The sequence below is a fragment of the Triturus cristatus genome, chromosome 3_1, assembly GCF_964204655.1.
Source record: "Triturus cristatus chromosome 3_1, aTriCri1.1, whole genome shotgun sequence".
In the NCBI taxonomy this organism is placed as follows: domain Eukaryota; kingdom Metazoa; phylum Chordata; class Amphibia; order Caudata; family Salamandridae; genus Triturus; species Triturus cristatus.
The window spans coordinates 1,037,729,696-1,037,757,553 of NC_140583.1; the positions used below are offsets into that span (position 1 = coordinate 1,037,729,696).

Here is a 27,858-nt window from a genome sequence, read left to right on the forward strand (position 1 = left end):
GACGGGGACAGATAGTTGCCAACCAAGGTCAACAATTTCGAGAGACTGTGGACGAACAGTCAGAGGCTGTGGACGGACAGCCAGAGAAGTAACTTGTTTGGGATAAACGGTTATTTCAGTGTATGAATGGGACGAGTGCAGGCGTGAAACGTAAACAGTAAGGAGAGGGAACTGCTGCGAACGAAGACAGGTGACGTCAGAGAGAGTCGCGCTGTGATAGGTTGGTTGGTGTTAGTCGCGCTGTTATTGGAGGGTTCGACATCAAGAGGTAACCAGCGTGTGAGATCGAAGTTTGTTAGTCATGAAGTTTTTTAAGGTTTTTCGAGAATTGTGTAGAGGTGATAAACATGTGGTTACTCGAGAGGGAGAAGAAGCCCCTCCCGAGGATACTCCAGCACATTATATGGCAAAGAATGTGGGATTGCATACGATTATTTGGCTCGAGAATTGGCATAAAATGACTCAAAGTGAAGGGGAATTAGCATTCCCGAGGTATGGCTCGTTCAGGCTAGCAGTGTTGTACCAGTTGAAATCTGTAATGGCGGGGTTACGACCTTTGCCAAGGCCAACACAGTTCGAAGCACTACATGCGTGGATTAGAGCAGCGCATGATAGGGATAGAGGGAGAAATCAGGAAAGGGTGAAAAAGTCGATCAGGGCTTACCAGGATGCTAGATGGGACGCAGCGGAGAAAAGGTGGAGAGTGCAGGCGATAGAGGGAGAGAGACTGTATCCCTTATTGATCACATCAGAGGGGGTAAGGAATGTGAAGTCAGAAGAAGAGGATGAGAGTGAGATAGACGATGACTTATTGGAAAGATTGTTGTCAGAGAGACCACCTCCGTATAACCCAGAGGTCCCAGAAGGGACATTGGTTCAAATAGAAGATACTAGAGGAGTAACAGGCCATCCAGAAATGAGAGTAGAAGGAAGACTCTCAATAGGAACAGAGAGTACGAGGAGCCCGTCTGAGGCAAGCGTAAAGGTTGAGAGAGAGGGGAGGTTACCGGATGTTTTTAAGGTACCGGTTACCATTGGACCCATTGTTTCGATTTACCACCCAGATACAGGGGAGGGCGAAAACCCAGAGCAGACAGCCGAGGGGGTTAGGAGAGAGGTCACAGAAAGTGGCCTAACGGGTGCAATGACCTGGAATCTGAACCCTATAGAATGGAGTACACCCTTGCCAGCCATGTCAGATTCCTCAGGGGAACAAAGAGAGCAGAGACCAGAGAGGTCGAGGTCCCTGATGGAGTCGAGATCAGATTTACGATCATGGGTACCGCCCCTAAGAGGCCAAGACCCAAGAGTAAGAATGGCAGAGAGAGAGCAGGTCGGCTCCGGAGATCGGTCCGCTCCAAGGGAAATGTTACGGGAAGGGAGGTCGCAGGACCAGGAATGTGAGGAAGATGGTAGAGGAAGGGTGGTCTGCTGAGAGGTGCTGAAAGGAGCCTTAGGAGCCGGGATGATAGATGTAGTAAGGTTAAAGGCAGAAGTGGATGAGATAACCAGTGGAAGCTTATCCCTTGAGAGATTGCTAACGTATGGACCGGATGAAATACTATTTGTGGCGAAGGATGTGACTCGGAAGGCTCGAGTTGCACATAAGAAATTGTCAGAATTGGCTAGGCGATATGAGGTAGATTTGTCTAAAACCAAAACATTGCAAGGAAGCCATAGGTTGCAGTACAGTGACCAGGAACTGGAGGAGAAAAGGGTCGTCGGATTGAGGGCTCATAGCAGAGATTTGATCCTAGCCATGCATATATGGATGACGCTTGATAAATGGGAAGAAAAATGGTCCAGGAAGAAAAGCTCTAGGGGAATGATAGGAGAGACTCCACCTCCGGGTGGAGGGCAGGTAAAGATAGGGAACTTCCCTTTGAGGGAAGTGCAGAATGGAGGATACGTGTACGTACCCTGGAGCAGGGGAGATTTGGTGGCGTTTACCAATGATTTCCCCCGGCTTAGGGAGAAGCCAGTAGAGTGGTATAAGCAGGTTGATCGTTTTGTTAAGATCTCAAAGGTATTGTGGACCGATCTGAATACTTTATTCGATATCGTGGTCCCGGGAGATTTGTGGGCGGCATGCAAGACTGCCATTGATTGGCCAACTCAAGAGCCTGAGAGAAATGCATACACGAATGGCCCATCACCGGCAGTAATGAGGATGTATGATCGAGTGATTGCCTGGTTGAAGGAGAAAGTTTCACCCCAAGACATTGATTGGGTAAAGATAGACAGGACAGTGCAGGAACCTAAGGAGACGGTACATGAATTCCATGAGAGACTTTTGCAGGCTTTTAAGCAGTACAGTGGCTTAGATGCGTTGGACACAAAGGATATGGGACAGTTTGTTTCAAAGTTTGTGTTAGGATTGAGGCCAGAAGTTAGCCTTATGATACAGCAGCATTTGATTTGCTGGCAGAATAAACCGGTTGACGAGATTTTGAGGTACGCCAGGTACTGTGCTGATGAGATTGAATCCAAGCATAGGAAGTTGAAGGATAACTTGATGCTTGTTCAGATGCAAACCGCTCAGGGACAGCCTAATGGGGGAGCCTTGGTAAGGAGACAGGGGAATTATCAGGCGGGAAATCAGAATGTTCAGGGGCAGGGAAGGCCAAGGCCAATAGACCCTAGGACAGGGATGGATGTGGCGACATTGAAAAAGACTACCGCATGTCATCAGTGTCACCAGGTGGGACACTGGAGACGCGAGTGTCCCCTGAACCCATGGAATCAGATGCAGCCGGAAGGAGAAGTAGTTCAGGTCCCTGGGGCGGAGGCGGTACAGACAGTAACTAGACCTAGGACGATGAAAGGGGGGACTGGTGTTCCGCAGATGCAGGTTCCCCTACCACCCAGAATACAGAGTGTACCGCAGGGAGCTCGCACTTATTTGCAGATGCCAATGTTCGAAGTGAGTGAGGGAAACGATACAAGCTTGTTGGCACGATTAGGGTGAAAAAGAGACACGGATTGTATGCTTAGGGCCATTCTGGAAGTAGATCAGGCAGGACCCTTTGTGGAAGCAGATCTTGACGGTCACCCTACAACCTTTTTGGTTGACACGGGGGCTACCAGATCGACTATAAGGTCGGCAGTGGTTCCACGGTTGGCCCTTTCTGGACAAAGTCTCCAGGTTGTTGGAGTGGCAAATAAGAAGTTGGTTAGTCCACTGACGGAGCCAATTCCAATCAGGATAGGAAATGTCAGTGACCGACACCAGTTCGTGGTGTGCGACTCTAGTCCGGTTTGCCTGTTAGGAAGAGATCTATTGTGCAAACTCAACTGTACGATCTACTGTACCCCGAAAGGAGTGGAGGTACAGACGTGAGACGATGATGCGACCTTTAAGGTTGCAAATCAGCGTGTGTGCGTGGAAATGTACCCAGCATTAACGGTGGAGGAACTTCCACTTGATCTGAGGGACTCAGTGTCTATTGATGTATGGGACCTTAGTGGTGAGGAGATTGGTTTAGTCAAGGGAGTAGATCCAGTGAAAATTCAGATTAAACCAAACGTAGAATTTCCGAGGACACCCCAGTATAAGTTATCCCCTGATAGCAGGGATCAAACCTGTGATTGAATCTATGATCAGGCAGGGAATACTGATGGAGATTATGGGCAACCCATGTAATTCGCCCATCATGGGACTGCAGAAGCCAAGCGGGAAATTTAGGATTGTGCAAGATCTGCGAAAGATAAACGAAATAGTTGTTCCATGTTGTCCAGTGGTACCGAATCCATCTGTGATCCTATTTCAGATCCCATGCGAAGCTGAATGGTTCACAGTGATTGACTTGTGCCAAGCGTTTTTCTCGATCCCTTTGCATGAGGACAGCCGATTTCTTTTTGCATTTCGGCTGGAAAATCGTGTGTTAACGTGGTGTCGTATCCCACAGGGGTACACGGAGAGCCCATCTATTTTTAATCAGATCTTGAAGAAGAATCTCGAAAGTCTTGTGTTGCCACAAAACTCTGTTTTAGTGCAATACATTGATGATCTGCTTGTCGCGTCAGAGACGGAAGACGCCTGCAGAATAGACACAGTTGCTCTGTTGAATTACTTGGGAGAGAATGGTCACAAGGTATCTCCAAACAAGTTGCAATACTGTTTGAGTGAAGTACAGTATTTGGGGCACCGAATTGAGAAGGGAAAGAAAAAGGTGTCTCCAGATCGCATTGATGCGATTCTGAGAATGCCAGTTCCCTCGACCCAGAGGGAGGTTAGAATGCTTTTGGGAATGGTGGGCTATTGCCGCCAGTGGATCCCAAACTTTTCCTTTGAAGCAAAGCCTTTACAGCGGCTGACGCGAAAGGATGTGAGTGATCCGGTACCATGGGATGACGAATGTTTAAGGTCATTCTTGAGGCTGAGAGGAGCTTTATGCAGTGCTCCAGCTTTGGGAATGCCAGATTATAACAAGGCATTCGCCTTATTTTGTTGCGAAAAGGAAGGTTGTGCATTAGCAGTGTTGACTCAGAGTCACGGAGGAGTCCGTAGACCAGTTGCCTATTTTTCAGCTACCTTAGATCCAGTAGCTTCTGCGTTGCCCGGATGTCTCAGATCCGTTGCTGCAACAGGTGTCAGTATCGAAAGATGTGAGAGCATTGTGATGGGGCATCCGCTTACTGTTCATGTGCCACATTCTGTTGAGTTGTTGATGACTAGGACTAAGACTCAGCACCTCACAAATAATAGGTTGACTCATTATGAGCAAGTCATCCTTGCTTCAGATAATGTGACGTTGAAGAGGTGCTCTGTTTTAAATCCTGCTACACTGTTGCCTATTCCAAAGGTAGATGATGAGGAAGATTGTGAGGACCATGATTGTCTCGATGTGACGGAACTATGCACCAAACCGAGACGTGACATTGTTGATGAACCGCTCCCAGTTTCAGATGAGATTTTCTTTGTGGATGGTTCATGTTTAAGAGACATTTTCGGTCGACTGAGAGCAGCGTTTGCTGTGTGTACCATCACAGGGGTGGTTGAAGCCGCTTGTCTTGAAGGAGTACAGTCTGCACAGGTGGCTGTGCTTATTGCTCTGACCCGTGCCTGTTTGGCCGCTGATAAGTTCCGTGTAACGATTTACACAGATAGCCAATATGGGTTTGGTGTAGTTCACGATTTCGGACAGCTATGGTCCCAGAGAGGGTTTATGACATCTTCTGGTTCACCCATTAGAAATGGGGATTATGTACGAAAATTGTTGGAAGCATTGAAAAGCCCAGATGAAATTGCTGTTGTTAAATGTTCTGCACACACTAAAGGAACCGATTTTGTGTCATTAGGTAATAATTACGCAGATGAAGTTGCTCGATTTTGTGCAGAGCAGGAATATAATTATACTGAGAATCATGTTGTGGAAAGTGAAGAGAAAACGGACTATACTGTGAAGTTAGCTATGGCAGACTCATGGGAAGAACTGAGGCAGTTGCAAGATGGGGTCTCCGATCAGGAGCGGGATAGCTGGATACGAGCGGGATGTGAGAAAGGAGACGTGGATATATGGGTTTCGAGTGATGGACGCGCTCTTTTGCCGGAATGTTTGTTGAGTCCCATGACGAGACTGATACATGGTGCTGTACATCTTGGCAGAGATGCAATGATGCGAGTGTTTCGCCAAACGTGGTACAATCCGAAGTTTCGGACGGTAGCTGAGGCAGTGTGCCAGAGGTATGTTACCTGTCAACAGATGAATGTAGGAAAGAGAACCGCTGTGACGTTGAGTCACATAGGTAGGTCAGGTGGACCTTTTAATAGGATGCAACTGGATTTTATTGAAATGCCGAAGTGTAATGGGTTGAGGTACATATTAGTTATAGTATGTGTCTTTTCCAGGTGGGTGGAGGCTTACCCAACACGTAGGTGTGACACACTCACTGTAGCTAAGTTGTTATTGAGAGAACTAATCCCGAGGTACGGTTTTCCGACCTCTTTTGAATCAGATAGAGGAACTCATTTCCACAGTGAAATCATGAAGCTGCTTTGCGCTGCCTTAAATGTAGACCAAAGATTGCACTGCAGCTACCGACCAGAGGCTTCTGGGATCGTGGAGCAAGTTAATGGAACTTTGAAAGCCCGAATGGCGAAAGTATGCTCTTCGACATCCTTGAAATGGCCAGATGCATTACCTTTAGTTCTCATGAGTCTCCGGAGTGTACCTGATAGGAGGACTGGATTGTCACCCCACGAGATAATAATGGGGAGGGCGATGTGCTTGCCAGCAATACCTGCTACTGCCTTGATTAATATCACTGATGACATGATTTTGGACTATTGTAAAGGCCTGGCTGACGTGGTCCGTTCTGTGTCTCAGCAGGTGCAAACAGCAACGGTTCCCGCCGCAAGCGACCTGTGCCACGACCTGTGCCCAGGCGACTGGGTATTGGTGCGCAAACACGTGAGGAAGAGTTGCCTGGATGCTGGGCCGTACCAGATAATCCTGATAACGAATACAGCAGTGAAGTGTGGGGGACTGCCGAACTGGGTACACGCTTCCCATACCCGTAGAGTTCCAGCACCCTTGGAAGAAACAGCCCCTCTCGAGAACGAAAATCCAGTTGAGGTGGCCGAGCCATCTGAGAGGGTGAGTCAAGCTGTAGGGGTTGCTGACGCAACTGGTTGTGCACTAAGCCAAAAGGAACGTGAAGATAACGCTGAAACTGACTCAGAGGAAGAAGAAAGAGCTGCAGGGGGCAGTACCGAGTCGGATTCCGCTGAAGAGGAAAGCAGTGCACAGGGTACCAGTAGGGAGCGTGGAGGTGCCACAGAAGCAGAAAGGGTTTGGCCCGTGAGTCAGAGGCGGGGAAACTCGAGATCGGCACCAAGAACCGATCTTGCCCCAGTTTCCAAAGAATCTGAAGCGGACCAAGAGGACGTAGATCGACCCCAAGGAGCTCTGAGAAGGTCAAAGAGAACCAGAGTGCCGTGCCAAAAGTACGCCTCACCAGAGTGGGCATACACAGTGACTAATGCCAAGTTTACTGAACACGGGAAGATTGAGATCGATCACACTGGTCAACAGTCTCCCGTTTCCGAGAGTGGAAGTGTTGTTGAAGATCCCAGGCTTGGAGATCGAAGGAGTACTGACCATCAATATTCCGAATTCACCATTCTTGAGTATCATTCGTGGTCTGATTTTGGAAACGCTAGACTTCCCAACCTTTGCAGTCATACCCGCACCCCGAGAACTGACAACCCTTAAGCTTGAAATACTGTAGGCGGTCCTAGAATTGTTGGGACCAGCAGTTATTCTGGACTGATTGTGAAGTTGTTGTACATAAAGTTTGAAAAGAAGATAACCTAGGCCCGAGTGGAAGAAGAATAAATTTAGGGATTTTCCGTGGAAGGACGAAGAAGAGTTAGGGAAGTCTTCCCGATCAGAAGGAACGAGAAATTGAACATTGCTAAAAGTTCCCTGGTTCGAGAGAGCAGTTGAATTGAACTTACTGGATGAGAAAGAGACTTGTGTCAGCAGAGACTGTACTGAACATTGAGAACATTTCAGAGATGGCGGAACCTGGGAATACGCATCGTAGAGCTAAAATAGTGATAGACACATTGTTAGGAGTAGTGATAGCAGTTATATTTGCAGTAGTAGTGACTTCATACATGGTGGCCCATAGACAGGAGGGGGAGGTACAGGGAGCACCCACACCTACCACTCTAGGACAGGGAGGGGTCACTGTTAGGGATCAGAGAGCTCAGACGCTTGAGGAGAGTCGTATGTTTCACATAGACTTGTCCAGAGCCGACTTCAAACTCAATGCTTATGCAAAACTATTGTACGAATATGTGGATGTGATGGATGCGAAAGATTGTTATGTGTGCATGCAGTTGCCTGCTTCGGTAGATGAGGGTATTAGGTACCATCATCTCCCACTAACATATGGGATTTCTTGCAGCCTATTGCTTAGTTTGTTTTATGAAAGGAAACAGTTTGAGTATTTCTTCTCAAATTATGACACAGTACTTCCCGAAGTTCCGGCATACAAGCATTTGAATAAGTATGACTATTATAAGTCAGAGGATAGGCTTCGGAAGTATTTTAGGCTGACTGTGAAGCTAGATACAGCTTATGCTCATAGACATAATTTGACATGTTGGTTGTCCGAAACGGAAAAGAAGTTCATAGGTCAGATAGAGGACAGCTATAGAAAACTGACCCAGACACGGAATACAGGAGATAGTCCAGTGGACTGGACGGATGAGGAGAGATGGCATAAATCTAAGGGAAGTTATGGACCGATTGCATTAGATGAAGTACAGAAGGGAAAATTGTGTGTTGTCCGTCCTCAAACTCCCAAGGAGAAGGTTCTAGTGGGGCATAGTACGTGTGAACATACCTTCACCATGGATGACTCTGCTAAGAATTTCTTGCAGAATTCAATACAGGTGATTCCGACTGTGTACTATGTGTGTGGGAGAAATGCATATGTGAAATTGCCTGCGAATTGGTATGGTACGTGTTACTTGGCCATTATATTCCCAAAGATTTATCATACGGAAGATTTGAAACTATTAGAGACGGGACGTCATTCTAAAGTGCGTAGAGCTGCGAATGCGGGAATGGTGATTGGGGATATATACGGAGTGACAATACCTAGTTTGGGAGCGGTTCTGAATGATGTGAAGATAAGAAGGTTGGCGACTGTGGTGGATGAATTGTCAATGAATTAGGCGAGGTCATTGCTGTTGGTGAATGGAGAAATGTTGTCGATACGGAATATGGTTTTGCAGAATCGACTTGCGTTAGATGTATTATTGGCAAAAGAGGGCAGAGTCTGTAAATTGCTGAAGGTCCAAAAATGTTGCACGTATATTCCAGACAACAGTAAGGACCTGGCGAAGTACATCGTCAACATTACCACGATCCATAAGGAAATAGAAGATTTGACGGAAGAGAATGTGTGGGAAAAGATTAGCCAAGGATTTGGTCGAGTGGGAACTTGGTTTGCGAACCTGGGAATGGGATTCCTGGGTTCTGTGTTGAAGCCAATCATAATTGCAGTGGTATGTGTGATTTGTTTGTGGGGACTCTTAAGAGCCTGGAAGTGGTATAGGGGGAATAGGGCCGTAAGAGCCCTCAGAGCAAATGAGCAGAGAATGGAGAGATTACAGGATCGTCAGTATCAGAATCTTAAAAGGATGGAAGGGATCCGACATGGTGGGATGGTAGCAACTGCAGTTTAGATCAGATATATTCCAGGAGGAATGAGAATGATGGTGTGATGACAGTTGTCATCAAAGGGGGGAACTGATGTAGCGCCGAAAGGTTTGAAAATTGTAGGGGTGCATCATATTCACCGTTAGTTGGCACCCGCATATAATGAGTGTATCTTTAGTTATTCTGTTTGAGACATATTAAGAAATGTGTTAGCTACATCGTCATGTAAAAGCATTAGGGAACGCGAAAATATATTGTGAATGTATTTAGCAAAATGCATAACGATGAGTTTCCGTTTTATGCAATGTATTAGACTAAACGTGTAACGTGATTGAATTAATTCAGGTATGTCGTTTATCCACATATGTGAAAGTAAAAGCACCAATGTTAGAATGTAATTTAGTAGTGTGTTTAACCTAGTAGAGGCCCGAAGTCACATATATCGTTGAGGAGAAAGGCCTGGTATTTCTTATGTTAGCTGAATGCGGTAGGCCGCAAGTGATTTATTCTAGTAGAGGTTTTGGGCTACAGTAAATCGTAGAGTTAAAAGATGCGAAGTATTTCTCCATCCCATGATCTCACCGCAGGTGCAAGGACAGTTGGTTCGTTAGTAAAAAGGTCTTTGTCTAACAGTTGAATTATGGAGGAAGCCAGACATGGGAGTGCATTGGAATGTGCCAATCGCAACTCCTAGTGCCGACGGTGTCTGGGACTCAAGGCCAAGCTGATGGACGATGGAAGATGGACGGAGCAGGATGGAAAATTACCGAAAGAAGACCTGGTTGAGGAGGTGTGTCGGAGGGCGTGTTCTGTATTTTGGGGTTTCGTATTAGGGACAGCGCCCCGAGGGTTGAGCAGAGAAGAGATAGGCGAGGAGCTAGAAGGAGCATTTTAGATCAAGCTCTCCAAGTGAAGACTTCTTAGGAAGCTCACTTCTGACACCTTTTTCACGAGTTCTTGAGTCTTAAGGGAATGGTAAGCAGGGATGTCATTTAGCATTGAGTAGGGACAGAAATGCTTTGGTTTAATGATTCCTAATATCGACATTAGCTTGGTAGTTATCTACCTCATGCTTTTAGAAGCTGTACTTTTGTTTATATTCAGTCGTATGCGGATTCTTCGTAGAGTGGCATTTGTATTAGTACCCATTTACCTGTTGAGCCTTGTGCTAAGGTGCTTGTATCTGCAGATGTTTTTCTTGATAATAAAATCCCGAGAGAAATAGAAATTGACTTTTGAGTCTTCAATTATGTCAAATTGTGGAAGGTATTCTTTGATAATTGTGTTTGCTCCCTCCACGCTATTAGGCAAGTAAAAAGGTCCATTCGACCAGAGTAGGTTCTTGAGATAAATGGATACAAGAAAATTGGGCCCCAGCAGTCTTTTATAGTTCTTGTGTGTCCCCCTGGATAGAAGTTCACTGGGGTTTTTATATTTGATGAATGATAATTTAGTACTTAAATTAGTTGATTTTAGCATGTTGATTAGGTATTAAGTATGTCCTATTATTTAGAGGTATATATTATAAAACATTTGAAGAACGGAGGTTTAAAGGAGGCAAGAAGGGCACAGCTTTGCAGGATTCCTCGAGTGATTTTAAAATATGGTGTGACTTCTCCCCTTGACCTACAGCGTTCCCTTGAAGTTAGCTGTGTATAAAGTTGTGACAGAAAATTCACAATTTCAGTAAGAGCACCCATCTTAGCCAGTGACTGCCACAACTTGGTGTGCTTAACCAGATCAAGCACACTGCTCAAATCCACAAAGCATAAATGAATGTGGCCCTCTTTTGCCAAAGTGTATTTGCTGATGAGCAGATGAAGATTTATATATTGTTCCACGGTATTCACATCCCTTCTAAAACCATATTGGGTGTCTGTTAGGATCTGATTACCCATCACCCAGGATTCCAGCCTTTCTAGTAGGACTCTAACCATTACTGTAGCAGAGAATGGATATTGGGTGCTAACACCTGGCATCCCCCCCCCCGTCCCCTTTTTTAAAGATCGGGACTATAAAACTTCCTGTCCAGGATAGAGGTAAATAACTTCTGGTTGCTGTGTTGCATACCTGCATCAATATGGGGGCCCATAAATTAATGCATGATTTAAATGTATCAATTGGGACCCCACTGGGTACCTTCGCTGCAACAAACTTTGCCAAGGAGGTGGCAATCTCTTCTAAACTAATGAGTTTTACCTGTGTTGGTCCTACATAGCATATTGCTTGGGGATAACGTACAGACCATGATTTTCTGGGTTGAAAATTCCACCATAGTGACTCGGTCAGTCAGCCTATTTCACTACCGCCTCGACCTGAGGGGGCTGATGAATGTTTTAAAAAGGGCTGGTTTATTGGTCTCCAGAAAAGGATAACATTCCTTGTTTCTGCTGCCTGTTGCAAATTTGCGCAGTTCCTCCTGTAACTCCATTTTACTTTTCCTTATCACTTGCCTATAGCCAAGTCTCAGTGTTAAAATGTCCTCCCTATTTCTGGGGTGGAAGCCACCTCTGGCCGGGGCTGGGCACCTAGGTAACTGCCACTGGCTTAGGTGGAGGCCCTGTACCATTGGCGGAGCTCCTTAAAAGCTTAAACGAAGCTCAACGAGAGAGCCCGAATGGCGTGGGGAAATAAATTGGTTAACATCTGGGTACCTAAGGGAAGCAAGGATTCTCCCTGACACTGATAGCCTATTAAATTTTATAATAACACAATCTTCGTCCAAGGATTTTGCTTCTTTGCCTATCCAACTTACTCTTTGTACCATATTGATCAAGTCTCCGACATGAACCACCAGCGTAGAATTAAAATCCAACCAGTGCATAGCCTTGTTCTTCAGTTAGCTAAAGCTTTCAGTGCAGAAGGCCTTGATAGGAGGGACTTTTCTCAACACTATAACATAAGGGGCAACGTCTAGTGGCAAGCTGGGTGTACTAGGACTTGATGAGTGAAAACTTGCTGCTCGTCTTACGGGCATGGTAGTTTGGGCCACTTTAGCCAGACTTTTCTGTGCCATGTGTGACTGATAACCCACTGCCCCAACCCTTCCAGCCCTATTTAAGATGGCCAGAGCTGGGGTTACTCCTGGGTCATGTTTGACCCTCTCAGTAGGGGGCTGTTGAGTATGGGGTATAGTTGGCAGATTACTCACCTGTTCACTTACTATCTTAGTGGCTCTACCATCTAAATTATTGTTACCAACATATGCCATAATGGTGTTATGGGGTAGTAAGGTTGGTGTCGACGCTTGTACTCCTGTGGTAGGAGCCGGCTTGTTAAGGCTTATCAGTTCTAATTCTACTACCATAAAACAAGAACAAATTGTTTCCAATTTAGCATACAAAACACTAATAAATATATCATACAATCAATCCACTAAACTCTTCAATTTGCCCTTCTCCCTAGACATAATATCGTTGGGTGTTATAGAAGCTGTGGGGTGGGTGGTATTTGCCCTGGTGTTTACCCTGGGGCATTTTGGTTTGAAATTGCTGCCCATCTCAAGTCTCTTTCTTTTTCCTGACACCCCCCCAGCCCTTACTTGTATCCACTATAACATTAGGCTCTAGGGGGATGGGTGCCTTCTGAGATCTGGGTAGCAATGAGGGTTCCTCCGTAGATGCAGCATGTAAAGTCGACAAGCGCATCTCCATATCCTCCACAATTAAAGGGGGCAACACATCCCTAGACCCCTGGTCCTTAGTGGTAAAATTCCCCAAAGGAGGTGAAAAAGCAGATGAGGAGAATAAGCGATGCTCCGCCAGTTCGATCTCCTTATTATTGACACCCAAGGCATGTTGCAGGAATGTATCCATAGAGGTGTTGCTATGGGGTGCAGGAGCACCAACCATAACTTATTTTTCCGGTAGCTCTTGTTTCCATGTAATGTGGTAGGAGGACAACTAGAGAGCGCTATGGGACCCTAGAAAAATGCAAGTCCAAGTCAGTGCCCCTTTAACGCCCTCCCTCTCAAGTACAGACAATAAAAAAGTAGTGGACGATAGGGGGTGAGGTCGTCTCTCCAGCCTCTATCCTGATCACGGAGGGCCTGATATACTAATGCTTCAAGGGTATAAACACTGAGAGAGTCACACAATCTCCATGGTGGTATGCAAAACTGAACCCCATAGCCTGTATTGTGCAGCAGCAGACAGCTAGCAACCAAGCAGCAATCGAGGGTTATGAAAAAATCCACTAACCTCCTCCTCCCTGGTCTTGCAAGCCGCTGCCTCCACCACATACACACACGGGTCCGTGGGTCTGTGGCTATCAAACAGACAATAATTGATCTACTACATCTGCAGGAACTCAGGAACTGCATAGGCTCAAGAATTGAAAAATGTAAGGTTAGGGCTAGGGACAGGAGGGAAGGTGATGGAGGTGAGCCAAACTCCACCATCAGCTGATGCCCCAACACCCCCACAACACAATAAGCCCCCCCGCTGCTACAAAACGCAACACAAAGGTGCTGACCAAGATGTCCAAGGATGCTGCGCCGACACACGCCAGCACCACACTGCAGCCGCTGCGGAACACCAGACCCACCCTGCCGAACACCCGTGCCTGCCCATCTCCACAAGTTGGCCAGGCACATTGACGGGGTAGGAGCAGCAAAACTGCAGCAACAGCACTAATGTCAGCTGGTTGCAGTATCACAATCTCGCCATCTCGTGGCATCCTAGAGCAACGGCTGGGGGTCAAAACAGCATAAGAAGCATGCCCACTCTGCAGAAAAAACCTCGGCCTCGAGTTGCAGCTTCACCTGTCCAGACTCTCTCCAACCTTCAATCTTCCTGTGCGGCGGCGGTGCGGCGGTGTGTGGTGTGCACGAGCACAGTGTCAGGTGGAGGATGCATTTTCTTTCCCTGGTGTGATGGCCACCCTGTGGAAGGAAGAAAGACTTGAAGTCCTGAGAAGGCGGCCATCTTTGTCAGTTTAACTGGTGGCTGTCAATTAACAGCTGAGCACCAAGCAGCTTGAGCCATTTCAGTGAGAGGCCAGCGGTGTAGCATTTGTGTTGTAACCCCCTCCACTCGCTCATACACCAGGCATGGGTGTATTTGAAAAAGCCAGGTCAACCTGGCTCACCTTTGTGCTTAAAATGGTCAGACTTATGAAATGTGTAATTGTCTTATTCAGAAGTGGACACTTGAAGAGATGATCAAAAATATGAATTAATTTAGATTTTTCGAGACATCAGATTGAATTAATTTTAAAACTAAATATTGTTATGAAATAGTTGGTTGAATGCTGTTAAAAACAGTTTTGTCAAATTACCTTTTATTTTTTTGTGCAATATTTCCTAAGTCTGCTATACACTTCCCCAGTTCAGATGTCATGTACCAATTTCATATAGCTCTAATTTGCCCAGTATAAATCAAAGGAAAACCTGTCATCTTAGTCCAAATTTAACTAATGGTAATAATGATGAGGCAAATAACCAGGGTAAATAAATATTTGGAAAGCGATGCACGGTTAATTAGTCCAACAGACTTCCCATTCACCTGCACAGCTGCACAGCGGGGCTTATTTCTCCAGGTCCTGCTGTCAGCGGTGAGCCGAGGTGCAATTGTGGTGCGTTTGTCGAGCTGAAGCTCAGATGCCCAGATGGCCTTTCTAATTGCAGTGGAGTTTATTAGCGCGAAAAACAGAATGAATCATTTTGACCTGATAAAACAACAGAATGGAGCATAGCAAGGTGCAGGAAGTGGCACACTCGGGTAGAACAAGGCTAACAGCAGAATTTAAGAGTCGGAAGCGCCTATTTTTAGCAGCTTCTTGAGAATGCACAGAATGTGTAAAAACCTTTCCAAATAAAGACGCCCACGGCACTTATGGCTGCTGCAAGACTCTGAGCGGCTGCTGCATCTCTTCCATTCTTCCCCATAGTGTGCACTTCCCATACTTGCGGATTGCCCATCTATTATTGTTTAAAAAGCATAGGAGAAGTACATTATAGTGGAATACTGATGTCAAGGTGGCGTACAAGCTAAATATGTGCCTCATGCTATCCACGAGAGTGGCAATTGGACAAAAAGGCCCATATTTACTATGATTTTGCATCAGGGTTGTGTCACTTTGGTGGTGTAGCCGTACGCGAAATCCTTTTTGGCATTTACTAAGCCACGCAAAGCCACTTTGGGTGGTTTGGTAAACACAAAATAAGGCACATCACTGCATTGCACTGCCTTGCCTTACTTTGCAATGAGTAGGCATTACATGAGTGGAGCATAGGCATTCCCAGGCATCCACCCAAGTCTTTTGATGCAAACCCAGACCTATGTACCGGGGTTTGATCCAAAATGGCGCACCTATTCGAGCAGAAATATCTTCATTTCTCCTCGTTACATACTCTTTCTATGCCTGCATGCATAAAGAGAGGAATATGCATCTAAGGTTCGAATTTTGTGCAGGAAGATCCCCTTTCTGTACAAAAACAATCCTGCTCTTAACACAGGCACCTTTGCTCTATGGTTTAAGGGTGCTTAAGTTGGGGTTAGGCACCACAAAGTGCATCAGGTCAAGGAGAGAGCAAAAATGCTCCATATCTTTTTAAATATGGAGCATCTCTGCTCTCTGCCTTTTATTAAAGGCAGCACAGTAAGTTCAATTTCTATACCACGTCCTGTGAAATAATCATAAATGTGCTTCTCAAGTTTTTCTCTCCCCTGCACAAGGTGCAGTACCCAGGTAACACTCCCGCTGGATAACTTTACTCATCACGCAGAAGAGGGAACATGGAAGCAGAGACGTTTTTAAGGCATGGGCAAAGTGGGCGCCTACCCAGGGCCCCAGCCTTTCAAGGGGCCCCTGATGGAGCCAGCTCTGTTCTGCAGAGAATCTTTCCCTGATGACCCTGAATAATTCTTAAACAGATACTGTTTTCCTTTAATTTATTTTTAATGTGTTTGATGTGTGAGAGTCTATTACAGACATTTTGCAGAGAAATGTTGTGTTTATGTTTCATGCATGCATCATCCATTAAAAAATATTAAATGTACTTTTAGAATTTGGTGAGGGTGCCTGTGCACTCTCAGTGACCTGCCACAGAGGGCTTGAGAGAGCTGAAATTGGATCATAAATTCAAATCTATTCCGAACTGGGTCCTCAAAATATGTTTGGCCCAGGGCCCCAAAATCCTTAAGATGTACCTATATGGAAGTCATTCGCGGGTTTCCAATGCCGCCTATGCCCCCATTTGTGTTCTGATGTCCAGCGAACATCAACCCCTGTGGTCCAGACTTCAGCATCGCCTGAGGCACATTCCACCCCATTCCACCCAAAACTGATCTGGAGTCATTTTTGGAATTAGAATGAAAATGGGGCATTGAGGGTTATGGAAGCCGAGTGAAACAAGAGTGGAAAAAGAGAACTCCTTGAAATAGGCAGGAGAAACAAGCGTAAAGTTATTGAATGGGGTGGATACGATGTACATAGGAATTGAGGGTGGGGGGTGAGCTGTAATGCATTTATTTATTGATGTATAACATATGTAACCAATTGCCCCCCTCTCTGCGTCACATTGAGGGAGAAGATATCCGCAGTTAACAGGAGGTGGTAACTGACAGGAAACAGTAAGAGGCTGAACCGTTCACACGGTTGGAAGAAAATCTCTCGATTGTAAGCATGTGAAGCTCCATTACTAAAAGCCTATGCGAGTTACACATTTTAATAAGCATTGAACATCAAACACCCACATAACTCGACTGTTTCACAACTCGAAGCAGCTGGTGTTACATATGTCACATTGTTTAATCGCTGTGACAGGCAACATGGCCTGGGTTTGAACTACTGTGTTACGTAACTCAAAGCCCACGGGGAACGAGGAACATCCTTTCTTGTCTGGCAAGACCAAAGCCGAGCCACTGTCTGCCTCCAGTGTGGCGCTGATGCTCCAGATATGTAATATTTGATCATGGACTGTTACTTTCAAGGTGCAGAGCTCAGCCGAATTCCTTTGCACTAAGTGGCCAGCTCCTGCCGGTATAACAGCAGCGCCATGAAACTAGGCCAGCCACAGAGCCAGACAGCCTTTAAAAATCATTCAGTACACAATAGAATAGGCATCAATGGTTTTACACTGGGGTAAAGTACGCCGGGTCCTGCTGTCCATAAAAGCAGGTGCTGAGACGGATCCCTATCGGGATCTCCATTTTTGCCCTCACCCTCGGGGTGAAAACAGAATCTCAACTCTGCAGCGGTGCCACCCTCCACTGCCTTTGATGGACTTCAAAGAGGCTCGTTTTAGTTCTTTCACAGTCTCATCATTTCAGAATGGAAGCATTTTCAATATTATGTGCAGCAAACCCCCAGTTATTACTTATTTATTTTATGTCACTAACTACATTGACAAAGCCAATAGTCCTGGCTCGCTGTAGGTATAATGTTACTTTTTGTATTACATATATGGGTGGAGTGACAGAAACAGGAAAATACCAGTCGAGCGGCACACTATGCTAAGAATTTTGAGCTTACTTGTTTCAAGCCACGTCCTTAATCACATCGGCCACGCCCCTTTGGATAATACCCCCCCACTCCCCAGTTTTTTCATCCCACTTACACCCTGGTTTTAAGCCTGGTTGCTGTGATGACCCCGGTCAATATATCCTGGTATTGAAACACTTGTCCCAGAACCAGCCCCCCTTCCTACCATACACCAACCTCTGCTTGCTCACCTCTCCTGAGACAAACCAACTCCCTCCCCCACAACGAGCAAGCTGACCCATTGACAGCCACAGCTGCAGGCATGCCTGCATTTCCATTCGCTCCCTGGGTTGTGCAGGGTGTCCCATCTCACTAGGAAGGCAGGTTCGGGGGGGGGGGGGGGGAGGGGAGGGGGTTTGAGATGCTACAGTTCCAATTAAATAAATGTATTAGTTGGTGGAGCGCAAGGCAGTAGCGGCTCCTGGAGGGAGTGCTGCCGGGTGGTGTCGCGGGGGAGGGGCAGGGTGGTGGGTAGTAAACACCGGAATATGGCTGGACGGAGTTAGTAAACAAATAAATAAATTAAACTAATTTCATGGCTCGCACTGCATCACATTTGGCGAGGCAGCGCATGCAATGAAATTCGTTTTATCTATTTATTTGTTTACTTACCTCCGTTTGTTCGTATTCCGGAATTCACTATCCCCCACCGTGCCCCTCCCCCAAACGATGGATTTAACCCAGATCTCTTGACTGGGGGAGAATGTCTGCATTGTCAGCATTCCGTCCATCATTTGTTTGTTGTAACGCTTTTCGCCCTAAGTGGGATGGGTATTCCCAGACGTGGGACCCGTGCTCACTACGCCACTGAAGTGAAGCTATCCTGGCTGATGACGGCTGATAGCCAGAAACCGTTCCTAGGATGCTTGATTCCGGTCCAGGGAAGACATGGCTTGGCAGTTCGGGATGGACTGTTCCCATGAGGCACAGGGTCAAGACTGATTTGCATATGGCCATGTCTAAACTGGGGTGGCGTAGTGGGCAAAAGAACGATGGATTTAACCCAGATCTCTTGACTGGGGGAGAATGTCTGCATTGTCAGCATTCCGTCCATCATTTGTTTGTTGTAACGCTTTTCGCCCTAAGTGGACTGGGTATTCCCAGACGTGGGACCCGTGCTCACTACGCCACTGGAGTGAAGCTATCCTGGCTGATGACGGCTGATAGCCAGAAACCGGTCCTAGGATGCTTGATTCCGGTCCAGGGAAGACATGGCTTGGCAGTTCGGGCAGGACTGTTCCCATAAGGCACAGGGTCAAGACTGATTTGCATATGGCCATGTCTAAACTGGGGTGGCGTAGTGGGCAAAAGAACGATGGATTTAACCCAGATCTCTTGACTGGGGGAGAATGTCTGCATTGTCAGCATTCCGTCCATCATTTGTTTGTTGTAACGCTTTTCGCCCTAAGTGGGATGGGTATTCCCAGACGTGGGACCCGTGCTCACTACGCCACTGGAGTGAAGCTATCCTGGCTGATGACGGCTGATAGCCAGAAACCGGTCCTAGGATGCTTGATTCCGGTCCAGGGAAGACATGGCTTGGCAGTTCGGGCTGGACTGTTCCCATGAAGCACAGGGTCAAGACTGATTTGCATATGGCCATGTCTAAACTGGGTTGGCGTAGTGGGCAAAAGAACGATGGATTTAACCCAGATCTCTTGACTGGGGGAGAATGTCTGCATTGTCAGCATTCCGTCCATCATTTGTTTGTTGTACCCCTCCCCCGCCCTGCGTCACCGCCCGGCAGCACTCCCTCCAGGAGCCGCTACTGGCGCAAGGTCTCTCAATTGTGTATGATGGTGAATGTGTGGAACTTTACTTGGGATCAGCAGCATTGGAGACACTGAAGTTTCTTCCCCTTAATCTTTCCAGTGCTTTTTCAGAACAGCCATTTACACTTTCTCACTTGTGACTATATGGTTAGGTTGTGTCTCAACACGACGCCATACTCCATTTCTTCATAAATTTTCTTTGTGGTAATCTGGTTTCAAATGGTCCCCCATGTGCACATTCAAATTGTGCAGCGCTTTTAGCATGAGATGCTACTACTGCCAGAAAAAGGTTCTCTCCAAAGGGCTCCACTGCTCTTTGGATTTGCGTTCATGCAATATACACAACACAAAACTAAAACCATCTTGAGGTTACTCATACACACAAACACATTTCTGCAACAGATGCATTAACCTACCAAGTAATTGAGGGAGCTTTGGTGGGTTTAACTAAAATGTGCACTAATGTTAGCTTCTCTACACTTGAATTCACACATGTGTATTGACATAGAGCTATTGCAATTGAAAATAAATTATTGTGATGTGTTTAAATGTGTTTTCTGCCTTAGACTACAACTAGACCTCAGTTAGACCTCTATGCCATATTTGTTTAAAATAGATGCCGCATCATGATGTTTGCTCTCCGTTTATTTTTTCTCTACTATCACTACATGCAGCAAGATGTACGCTGTTTGTTTGTCTCATTTATTGTTCATGAAGAACTTGCAGAAAGAAGCGTTTTTGCCACATTCTAAGGCGTTTCCTGCTTGTAAACTGTACTGCATACATTCTCAATTGTTTTCTGTTGTTTATGTAACTAGTTACATCATATTGTACTGCAATATTTATATAGCCCTTACTTCCCCTGTAGCATGCCATGTAGTGCTTGCCTACATGGAGAGCACGCTACACCTTGTACGGTGTGTTTGGAAGTGTGTTGTTGTTGTTGTTTTGATCCTGTGTGGGAAGTGTTTTCATGTCCAGCTTGAGGACCATTAATCGGGGTTATCGTGGTATGGAACTCAGCACTTAATAGTGTGATGGATGAAGAAGTGAAGAAGTTTGAGCGAAAGGCCAGCAGTTTATGGTTTTTGGTAAGCTGGCAGCTTTGAGCAGCTCTGCAAATCTCTTTATCGTGTTTCCTTTGTTCTCAGTCCACTTAGCTGGTTAGTAAACATGGTTGTCCATTCTGAGATGTTTTGTTCGAAGTTTATGTTTGTGAGCAGGCATACACTAAAAGAAAAAATTGAGAAATCTGGTGGGATGGACTTTGTCACAATCATCCTATATCTGATTGTCTTTGTCAAGTGTCAGGAAGTGGTCATAATATGTAGATAGTTGGGACCTGCAGCGGTGGACTAAATTAAAATACTGCTTTGGACAGCAGCATGTGCAAGATCTCTTCAGGAATTTCATGCATGTTCAGTTGGTGATGGGAGGTTTATTTGTTGTGAATTGGTACAGTACTGGTTGTTCTAACACTTCTGGAAGGCATTTGCTCAGATGGGTCGAATCAATAAACATGTACTGGGATAGTGCGTAGGGTTATATAATGTTAAAAAAATAGGAAATATGGTTTGTTGTGAAATGGTGAAACCATGCTGACTTTGCAGATTTCATCATTTTCTATGTTGAAATTAGCTTTATAAACCTTCAAATTTGGGAGTAAGCCAGACTCTTTCTTGATTTGGGGAGGTTCTTTCCTTTGCTGGGAATGGAAGAGGAAACTTTGGACCATGGTTAAAAGTCTTGAAACTGGGAATATCAGGGTAAAACTTGTGTGGCCTACTCAAATTATCATCTTGTCTTTGGCTTATCATTTCACCTCCTGCCAAACCTCTTATCTTCGGGAAGTGAATCTGCTTCTGGTGCCTTGATGCTCCCCAGTGCTGTGGTGCATACTTCTTCCCTCAAAAGAGCTCTTGGCTTGGTGAGTCTGTATAAGAAATTGGATTATTAATTTGGATGGGTGACTTTCCACCTCAAGGAATAATTACAACCCTTGTCAGGGTGCACCGCCAAAGTGACTTTGGGCCTGATTTAGATCTTAGCTGATGCATTATTGCATCATCTTTATGACGGATATCTTGTCCAACAAAATAAAAAGACCATTATATCCTATGGGATTTATATTTCAGCGGACGGGATATCCGTCACTGTTGTGATGGGGTAACCCATCCGTTGAGATCTAAATCAGGCCCTAAAACAACCTAAGCTCAACACCCTGACAGCAATGCCACAGAGCAGACAGTATTAACTAAGAGTTATTGTGTAAAGTATTTATGTTGTGTCAAAGCAATAATACAATAAAAACAATAAAAACATCAACACATTTAGAAAAATAGAGTAAAATTTAATAAACAACATGCCACCAAAATGACAAATATCCACCGAGTGGAACAAGAGATATGAATTTTTAAACTTTTAAGTAGGAGAACTTAAAACAAAGAAGTAGAAAGTAGAAAGTGCAAATGATAGTCAATAGTCACGGTTGATGTGGACCTATGCGCAATTTGTTGCCGACCGCAATGGAGGGCAGGTTGTATACACCAGCCAGGATTATGGTCAAAGATTTCTTTACCTTCTGACTATAGTCCTTTAAGTCCCAATCCACCTCAGGAGTACACTTCGTAAGCACCCCACGACCTCAGTGGAGACACCTAGCGACTCATAGGGTGTCAGGAAGATGCCATGGCAGGATCCTATCTAGATCCAGTTACAACTGGTCAGCTGGGCAGTTTCAGGAAAGGCCTCTTATACATTGTTGTGTTCCTGTAGCTTGAAAAAGGAGGTCATCCTCATGGCTCTTAGAGTCTGCTTCATTGTCCTGAGTACAAGAGGTCCAGTCCTTCAGGGCTCCTCTTGTGTCACAGACAGCAGATCCAGTTCTCTTCTGTTCTTCTTCAGGTTCAAGAGTATTCTGAAGTTGGTGCCATAACTTGTCACATTCATGCCTGACATGAGGTAGTGGGTGGGAATGACTCCTGGGTTCATTCTAACCATTGGAGTAAAGGTTCCCTGAACAACCATACCAACTTTGGCCTTTTCTAAATGGCGAAGGTCTTTTGCCACAGTAAACATTGGCCCCAATACCTTGTAGTGTGTGATGGAAATGTACTGTTGTAATCCTAGTATCCTTCCTCATCTAACACTAATATCCAGTTTGGGGTAGCTATGGTGCCTACAATAAACCCAGAAACAGATGTCTGGTAAACCTTTGGTAAAGGGCCCTCATATTTATCTTCAAAGCTCACTCGCTATCCCCCCCCCAAGACTCCTAAGATCTTGCGACAAAGCTCTGCTCACAGTCCCTAGGTTCAGAAAGTCCTGGTCAGGAGGCAGGTCATTTTCTTTCCTTGCCCCTTTCTATTGGATTATGTTGCTTCTTCAAACACAAATCTGGGAGGATCATCTCCAATTCAGGAAATTGCTTAAGACTAACCTATTCTAAAAGTAGTACTCTCCGCCTGTTATCCTAGTATTCGTGCCGAGATACCCCTCCCGCTGTGATTCGCGCGCCTAATAAATTACAATAACATAACAAAAAAAGTAAGGTTTTACCGCAACCAGACAGTGGATACACAAGAATTGTTTCGGCATCCTGTTACCCTCCTTTCACATGTGCCATATGTGCTACATGAAGAACTCAGAGACAGAAATCTGGTAGAACAAAAGTAGGATTTTTCAACAACCAGACAGTGGATACACTAGAATTGTTTGGTTATCCTGTTTCTCTTCCTTTAAAATGTGACTGAAGGTGTTATATGAAAACCCAGCAGACCTGTCAAGCAGGACTGGACATATAAGCAGGATTTGACACTATAATGTCAAAAAGGAGGACCACAACCCCCAGCCTACATATTCTGAGAGGCTCAAATGAGTCATCTGTGCCCATTCAGGTCAGCCTATTGTTTACGCCTGTGAGGTAATTCACTCCTTTTTCACACCAATTCAAATGCTAATTACTGGCTGGCAGAAGAGATAGAGCAAATGCACATTTAGGCGCTATGGACTTCATAATGGAAAAAAATTAATTTTCTAAAAGTTATTTTTCCTAATAAATGCCACATATCTGAGTTTACTATTGAATTGGATTTTAATAACTAATAAATATAATTGCTTAATTTTTCTAGCTAGTCCTATTCTCGAGATACAGTATTAGGATTTCTACTCTGGTTTTCAATTTAGGAAAGCTAGGACTGCCACAGTGAAAAATAGCTTTTGGGTGCTAATCAGTTTAAGAACATGTTAACATTGAATTTCTACATATTCTACTTTTAAATATCATGCATCCTGCCTTGTGGCCTTCAAGGCCTACGTAGGGGTTCCTTATTAATATTTAAAAAAGAGGTATCGACCTGTTTAAAAGTGTTATTTTGTCAATTTGAATAGCAGAGCTTAAACTACCACAGTCAGGCTACAATGACAGGCCTGAAGCCATGTTTTATATTGTCACTGTAGTGGATGACACAATAGGTGCTGCAGTCCACAAGTGACATTTAACTTGCAGGCCCTTGGTATACTTTTGTACCATATACTAAGGGATTGAAGGTAAATTAAATATACCAATTAGGAATATAACAGTTCAACTATGTCTAAATTGGGAGCACAAGTACTTTACTTGAGGTTAGGGTGAATAAAGTGCACAGAGTTCTAAAATCAGCAAATTATATAGGGCCCAGCAAAAGGCAAAAAATATGGGGTGACAGAAAAGGCAGATTTGAATTGTAAATGCTATTATATATTTTGTTCTGTTTAGACATTTGGCTAATTCTAGTGTTTAGAAGTTCAGAAATGTCTTCCAATTGTAAAGTGTGTGCATGATTTCACATAGTAGGTGTCCATGATGTGGGTGAGGTGCGTTCTCACAGTACTGTTCATGGGTGGGAGAATCCCAGGCCAAACCTAACAAGTAAAATGTAAATTTGATACTTGTATAGCGCACTACTCACCCACAAGGGTCTCAAGGCGCTTGTGCGAATACCACTGTGGAACCCATCCTGGCTCTCCCTGTGAGGCGTCCACTTCTGGGCACCCCCAAGGTGGAGGCCAGGCATCCTTAGCCGTTGTGGAGATTAAGCAAGCTATTGCCCAGAGTTGCAGAGTGGGACTCCATGATTGGAATAGGCACCGAGACGAGAATTTTCAGGTCCGTGGAATTTTTGAGCCCAAGACCCGCCGAGGCGGGGAATTGAACCTTGGTCCCGGGCTAGATCTCTGCATCAGGGTCTGCCGCTCTAATCATTGAGCCACACTTCTCCACAACAAGTCCTTACCATAAGTTGTTCGCAAGGAGGAGGGATTGAAGGTCTGATTTCCTCCAACTGAACAACCCTTTCCACTGTGAGAGGGACATACTCTTGCTATTACTATAAGTGTTTTTGCTTGCTACAACATTTTTACGTCAGGAAACAGTTACACTCCCTGACTGGTATTATTGCAGAGGTAAGTAGGTGTGCCTAACACTGTTCATTCTGATGTTACAAAGTTAATTGAGGTGCTCAATATTTTTTAAAGTTTTCAAATTCTGCACAATAATGAAAGTGATCCACATTCTAAAGATTAGAATTGTGTGTCCGTTTTTTCAATAATCTGTTGTAGGGAGTTTCAGCATTTTTCACCAGTGTCTCAGAGCAGAAATAAACAGGGGGCTCACCATTTATCCTGCAACTATGTATTATTTCAACCATATTTAAATGTACTAAATATATAAATTAAACTTTTACAGTGACAGAATAGGCAAAGAAGGCCAAAATGTGGAAACTACAGGGAGTAAACATGTCACTTCATTGACGGAAAGTCTATAAACATACATGTTCTGTTTTAAGAATGTGGGGGCATATCAGCAACAACCGGCGATAATTATCGCTAAGCGCACTTAGCGCTAGGATAATTATCGCCGGCTAGTGTGGATTTTTATCGCTGAGATAGCGTGCTATTAGCAACGCTTATCTCAAAAGCGATAAAAATCCTCACGCTAACTGCCTAACGTGAGATTATCGCTGGAAACCCAGCGATAATCTCACGTAGTGTGGCGTTAGCTTGCTGATAGGGCCTCACATACTTAGCCATGATATCCACCTTCCATAGGATATCATGGCTAAGTCAGTCCTGAAGCAGGCTTAAGGAAAGTAGCGATAACAGGGGTTATCGCTACTTTTCCTGCCGCTATGCTTCATAGCGTGGTGCTTGATGATAGGAGAAATGTCGCTTAGCGACATTTCTCCTGTGAGGTCAGGAACGCCCACTTTGCATCTCATTAGAGATGCAAAGCTGGGCGTTAGGAATTCCTACGCTTATGCAAGTTTTCACGCGTTAGCGTGAGCTTGCTGATTAGGCGAAAACGGCCGCAAAAGCGGCAATAATTCTATCGCCTAGCCTTGCTGATATGCCCCATGATTTCAATGAGAAAATGTAGGTTACTATTTTGTTGCAACCAATATTTACTTTTTGTGTAGAGGAAACGCTTTAAGAAAAATTGGATTTTGCCTGGAAGGCTGAAAGTCTTTGCATCATTCCTAACTGGGAGCTGCAGCTTTAATGCCTAGAGGTGACCTGTTAACAGCACACACCTTCCAGTTATTATCTGAAATGTTTCATACGGCTCTCACAGACAGATGTAAACATGAATAACTGCATGTTAAAGCCAGTAATTCACTGTTATGACTTAGCAATAGTGGACTACAGAAGTATTGTCCACTGTTTCTATATCATAAAGGATTCCAGGAAGTTGTGGCTGGGCTCTTTGAGAAGGCACAGAGAGTGGTGGGGAGGAGTCTGGAGCCCAGGTATTGTGTTTTCATTTGGGAAAGGGTGTAGAGGTCATGTTACGTATGGCTCCCCATTACTGCTCTTCCTCCAGGCCTCACTAAGCAGCCCTGGCAAAAATGCTCAAACAAGCCCGCTCCGTTCACCTCCTTGCACAATCTCTCTCTTTCATTTATCCATTCTCTGTCCCTCTCTCCTCTCTTTCTCTCTCTTCTGCCTTTCTGATTGCTTCCTATTTCCCCCTTCCGTCTCCTTCTGTCTCCCTTGAAGCTTCCCCATACCTGCTGCAGTTAACCTTGAGGAGCTAGGGAAAATGACAGAGGCACCAGGAGCGGCTTTTAAAACCGATCTCCAAGGGCTGCAGCCAGCAGGGGAAATGCCCAGTGGAATAAATGGCCTGTCCATCCCTTTTGCCCTTGTGTATGAGGAGGGACAGTTGATTTCAGGGGATGTGCATAACATAAAATTATAAAAGGGTAAGAAGTAAATAGCTGGTATGTTTTTGACCTCAGGACTCAGAGGGGCAGCCTATAAAATTCGAGCTGCACCCTCGTCTATTTGATGTCACTCAGAACCGCTTGGTGAAAAACATTCATGCTAATATTGTTACCCATCTATAACTTCACATGTCTGTGGAAGCTTAGTAGTCTTGCAATGAGGGAAAGTGTAAACTAGTTATTCGTCAAAATCTCTGCAGTATGCCAAGTATTGCACTAATAACTGCCTATAATTTTAATAATAACCCATTCATTAATTTGTGCAATATTGCCAGACAAATTCTACATCCGAGCCTAAGGTCCATGGTAGACACAAGTTCAAGCCCCGCCACCAGCCAACCCCACAAGGACCCATTACAATGGAAAATGAAGCGGTTGGACGCGCCTTATTTACTTGCGCTCACATGTTCCAAAACAGCCTCTGCGCCTCGCATTTACATAATGTAAATTTGTTAACAGATGCAGCTCATGTCAAAAGGAGAATGGCGTACTGCATATTAGATTAGCAAACAAAAATAGGAATGCTATTCCCTGTGTGCCTGGCAAATGGGCTCGAGGGAAAGCTAAGAAGACGTGCCTCTTTTCTCGCCTGGCATGGGGGTTAGTGTAAAAATTTACGCGCTCTAATTGGGTAGCGCAGAAAGCATCTTATTGCTCTCAGAAACAAGGTCATGATCTGATTATTTTTTTTAAATGGAGATCTATTTTACAGCTTTGCCGCTGTGTCCTCAGTGAGATTATCCAACATTTTTCAACTCGTGAAGAATTTTGAGAGCAATCAAATTGAAATATTTATCATGCGTAGATTAAGCCCAATAGCAGATGGTGTCGTTCTCGAATCTTCTTTATTTATGCCGGGAAAGCCTCCCATTATTGACTTTGTATTTCCTTGTGCGTTGGCCGAGCCCCGCTGCCTTGGTAACGTCTCTAGAAATAATTGGGAGCAGAGTGTGCCTAGGCACAGGGGGGACCGTGTGAAAACGGACTAATGAGCCAAGCGCTAGGTTTGCAATTTCCGTTTTTTACAAAATAGAGCAACTTGTAAATCTCATGTGCACATCTAAAATACGTATTTTGTCCGACAGCCAGTTAGTTCCATATCTTGGATAATGCGATCCGAAAATGTCAACCGTAATTAGCAGTGCTTAATTTGTAAAATAT

General features: G+C 44.9%; 2 protein-coding genes across 2 annotated transcripts in view; both read left to right on the forward strand.

Moving 5' to 3' along the window:
* TMEM163 (transmembrane protein 163) overlaps positions 1-27,858 on the forward strand; it is an 848,993-nt gene that overhangs the window by 516,135 nt on the left and 305,000 nt on the right. The window lies entirely within an intron of this gene.
* Positions 1,466-27,203, forward strand: LOC146861458 (uncharacterized). The gene is made up of 2 exons (XM_085646479.1): positions 1,466-2,566; positions 26,973-27,203. The coding sequence occupies exons 1-2, from the start codon at positions 1,466-1,468 to the stop codon at positions 27,201-27,203; spliced, it is 1,332 nt and encodes a 443-aa protein (XP_085502605.1).

What these genes read in the sequence shown, in the direction of transcription:
- LOC146861458 (XM_085646479.1), top strand. Translation starts at nt 1,466, where the DNA reads ATGATAGATGTAGTAAGGTTAAAGGCAGAAGTGGATGAGATAACCAGT. An exon ending in AGCCTAATGGGGGAGCCTTG is followed by an intron (nt 2,567 to 26,972) that starts GTAAGGAGACAG and finishes CAATATTGCCAG; the next exon opens with ACAAATTCTACATCCGAGCC.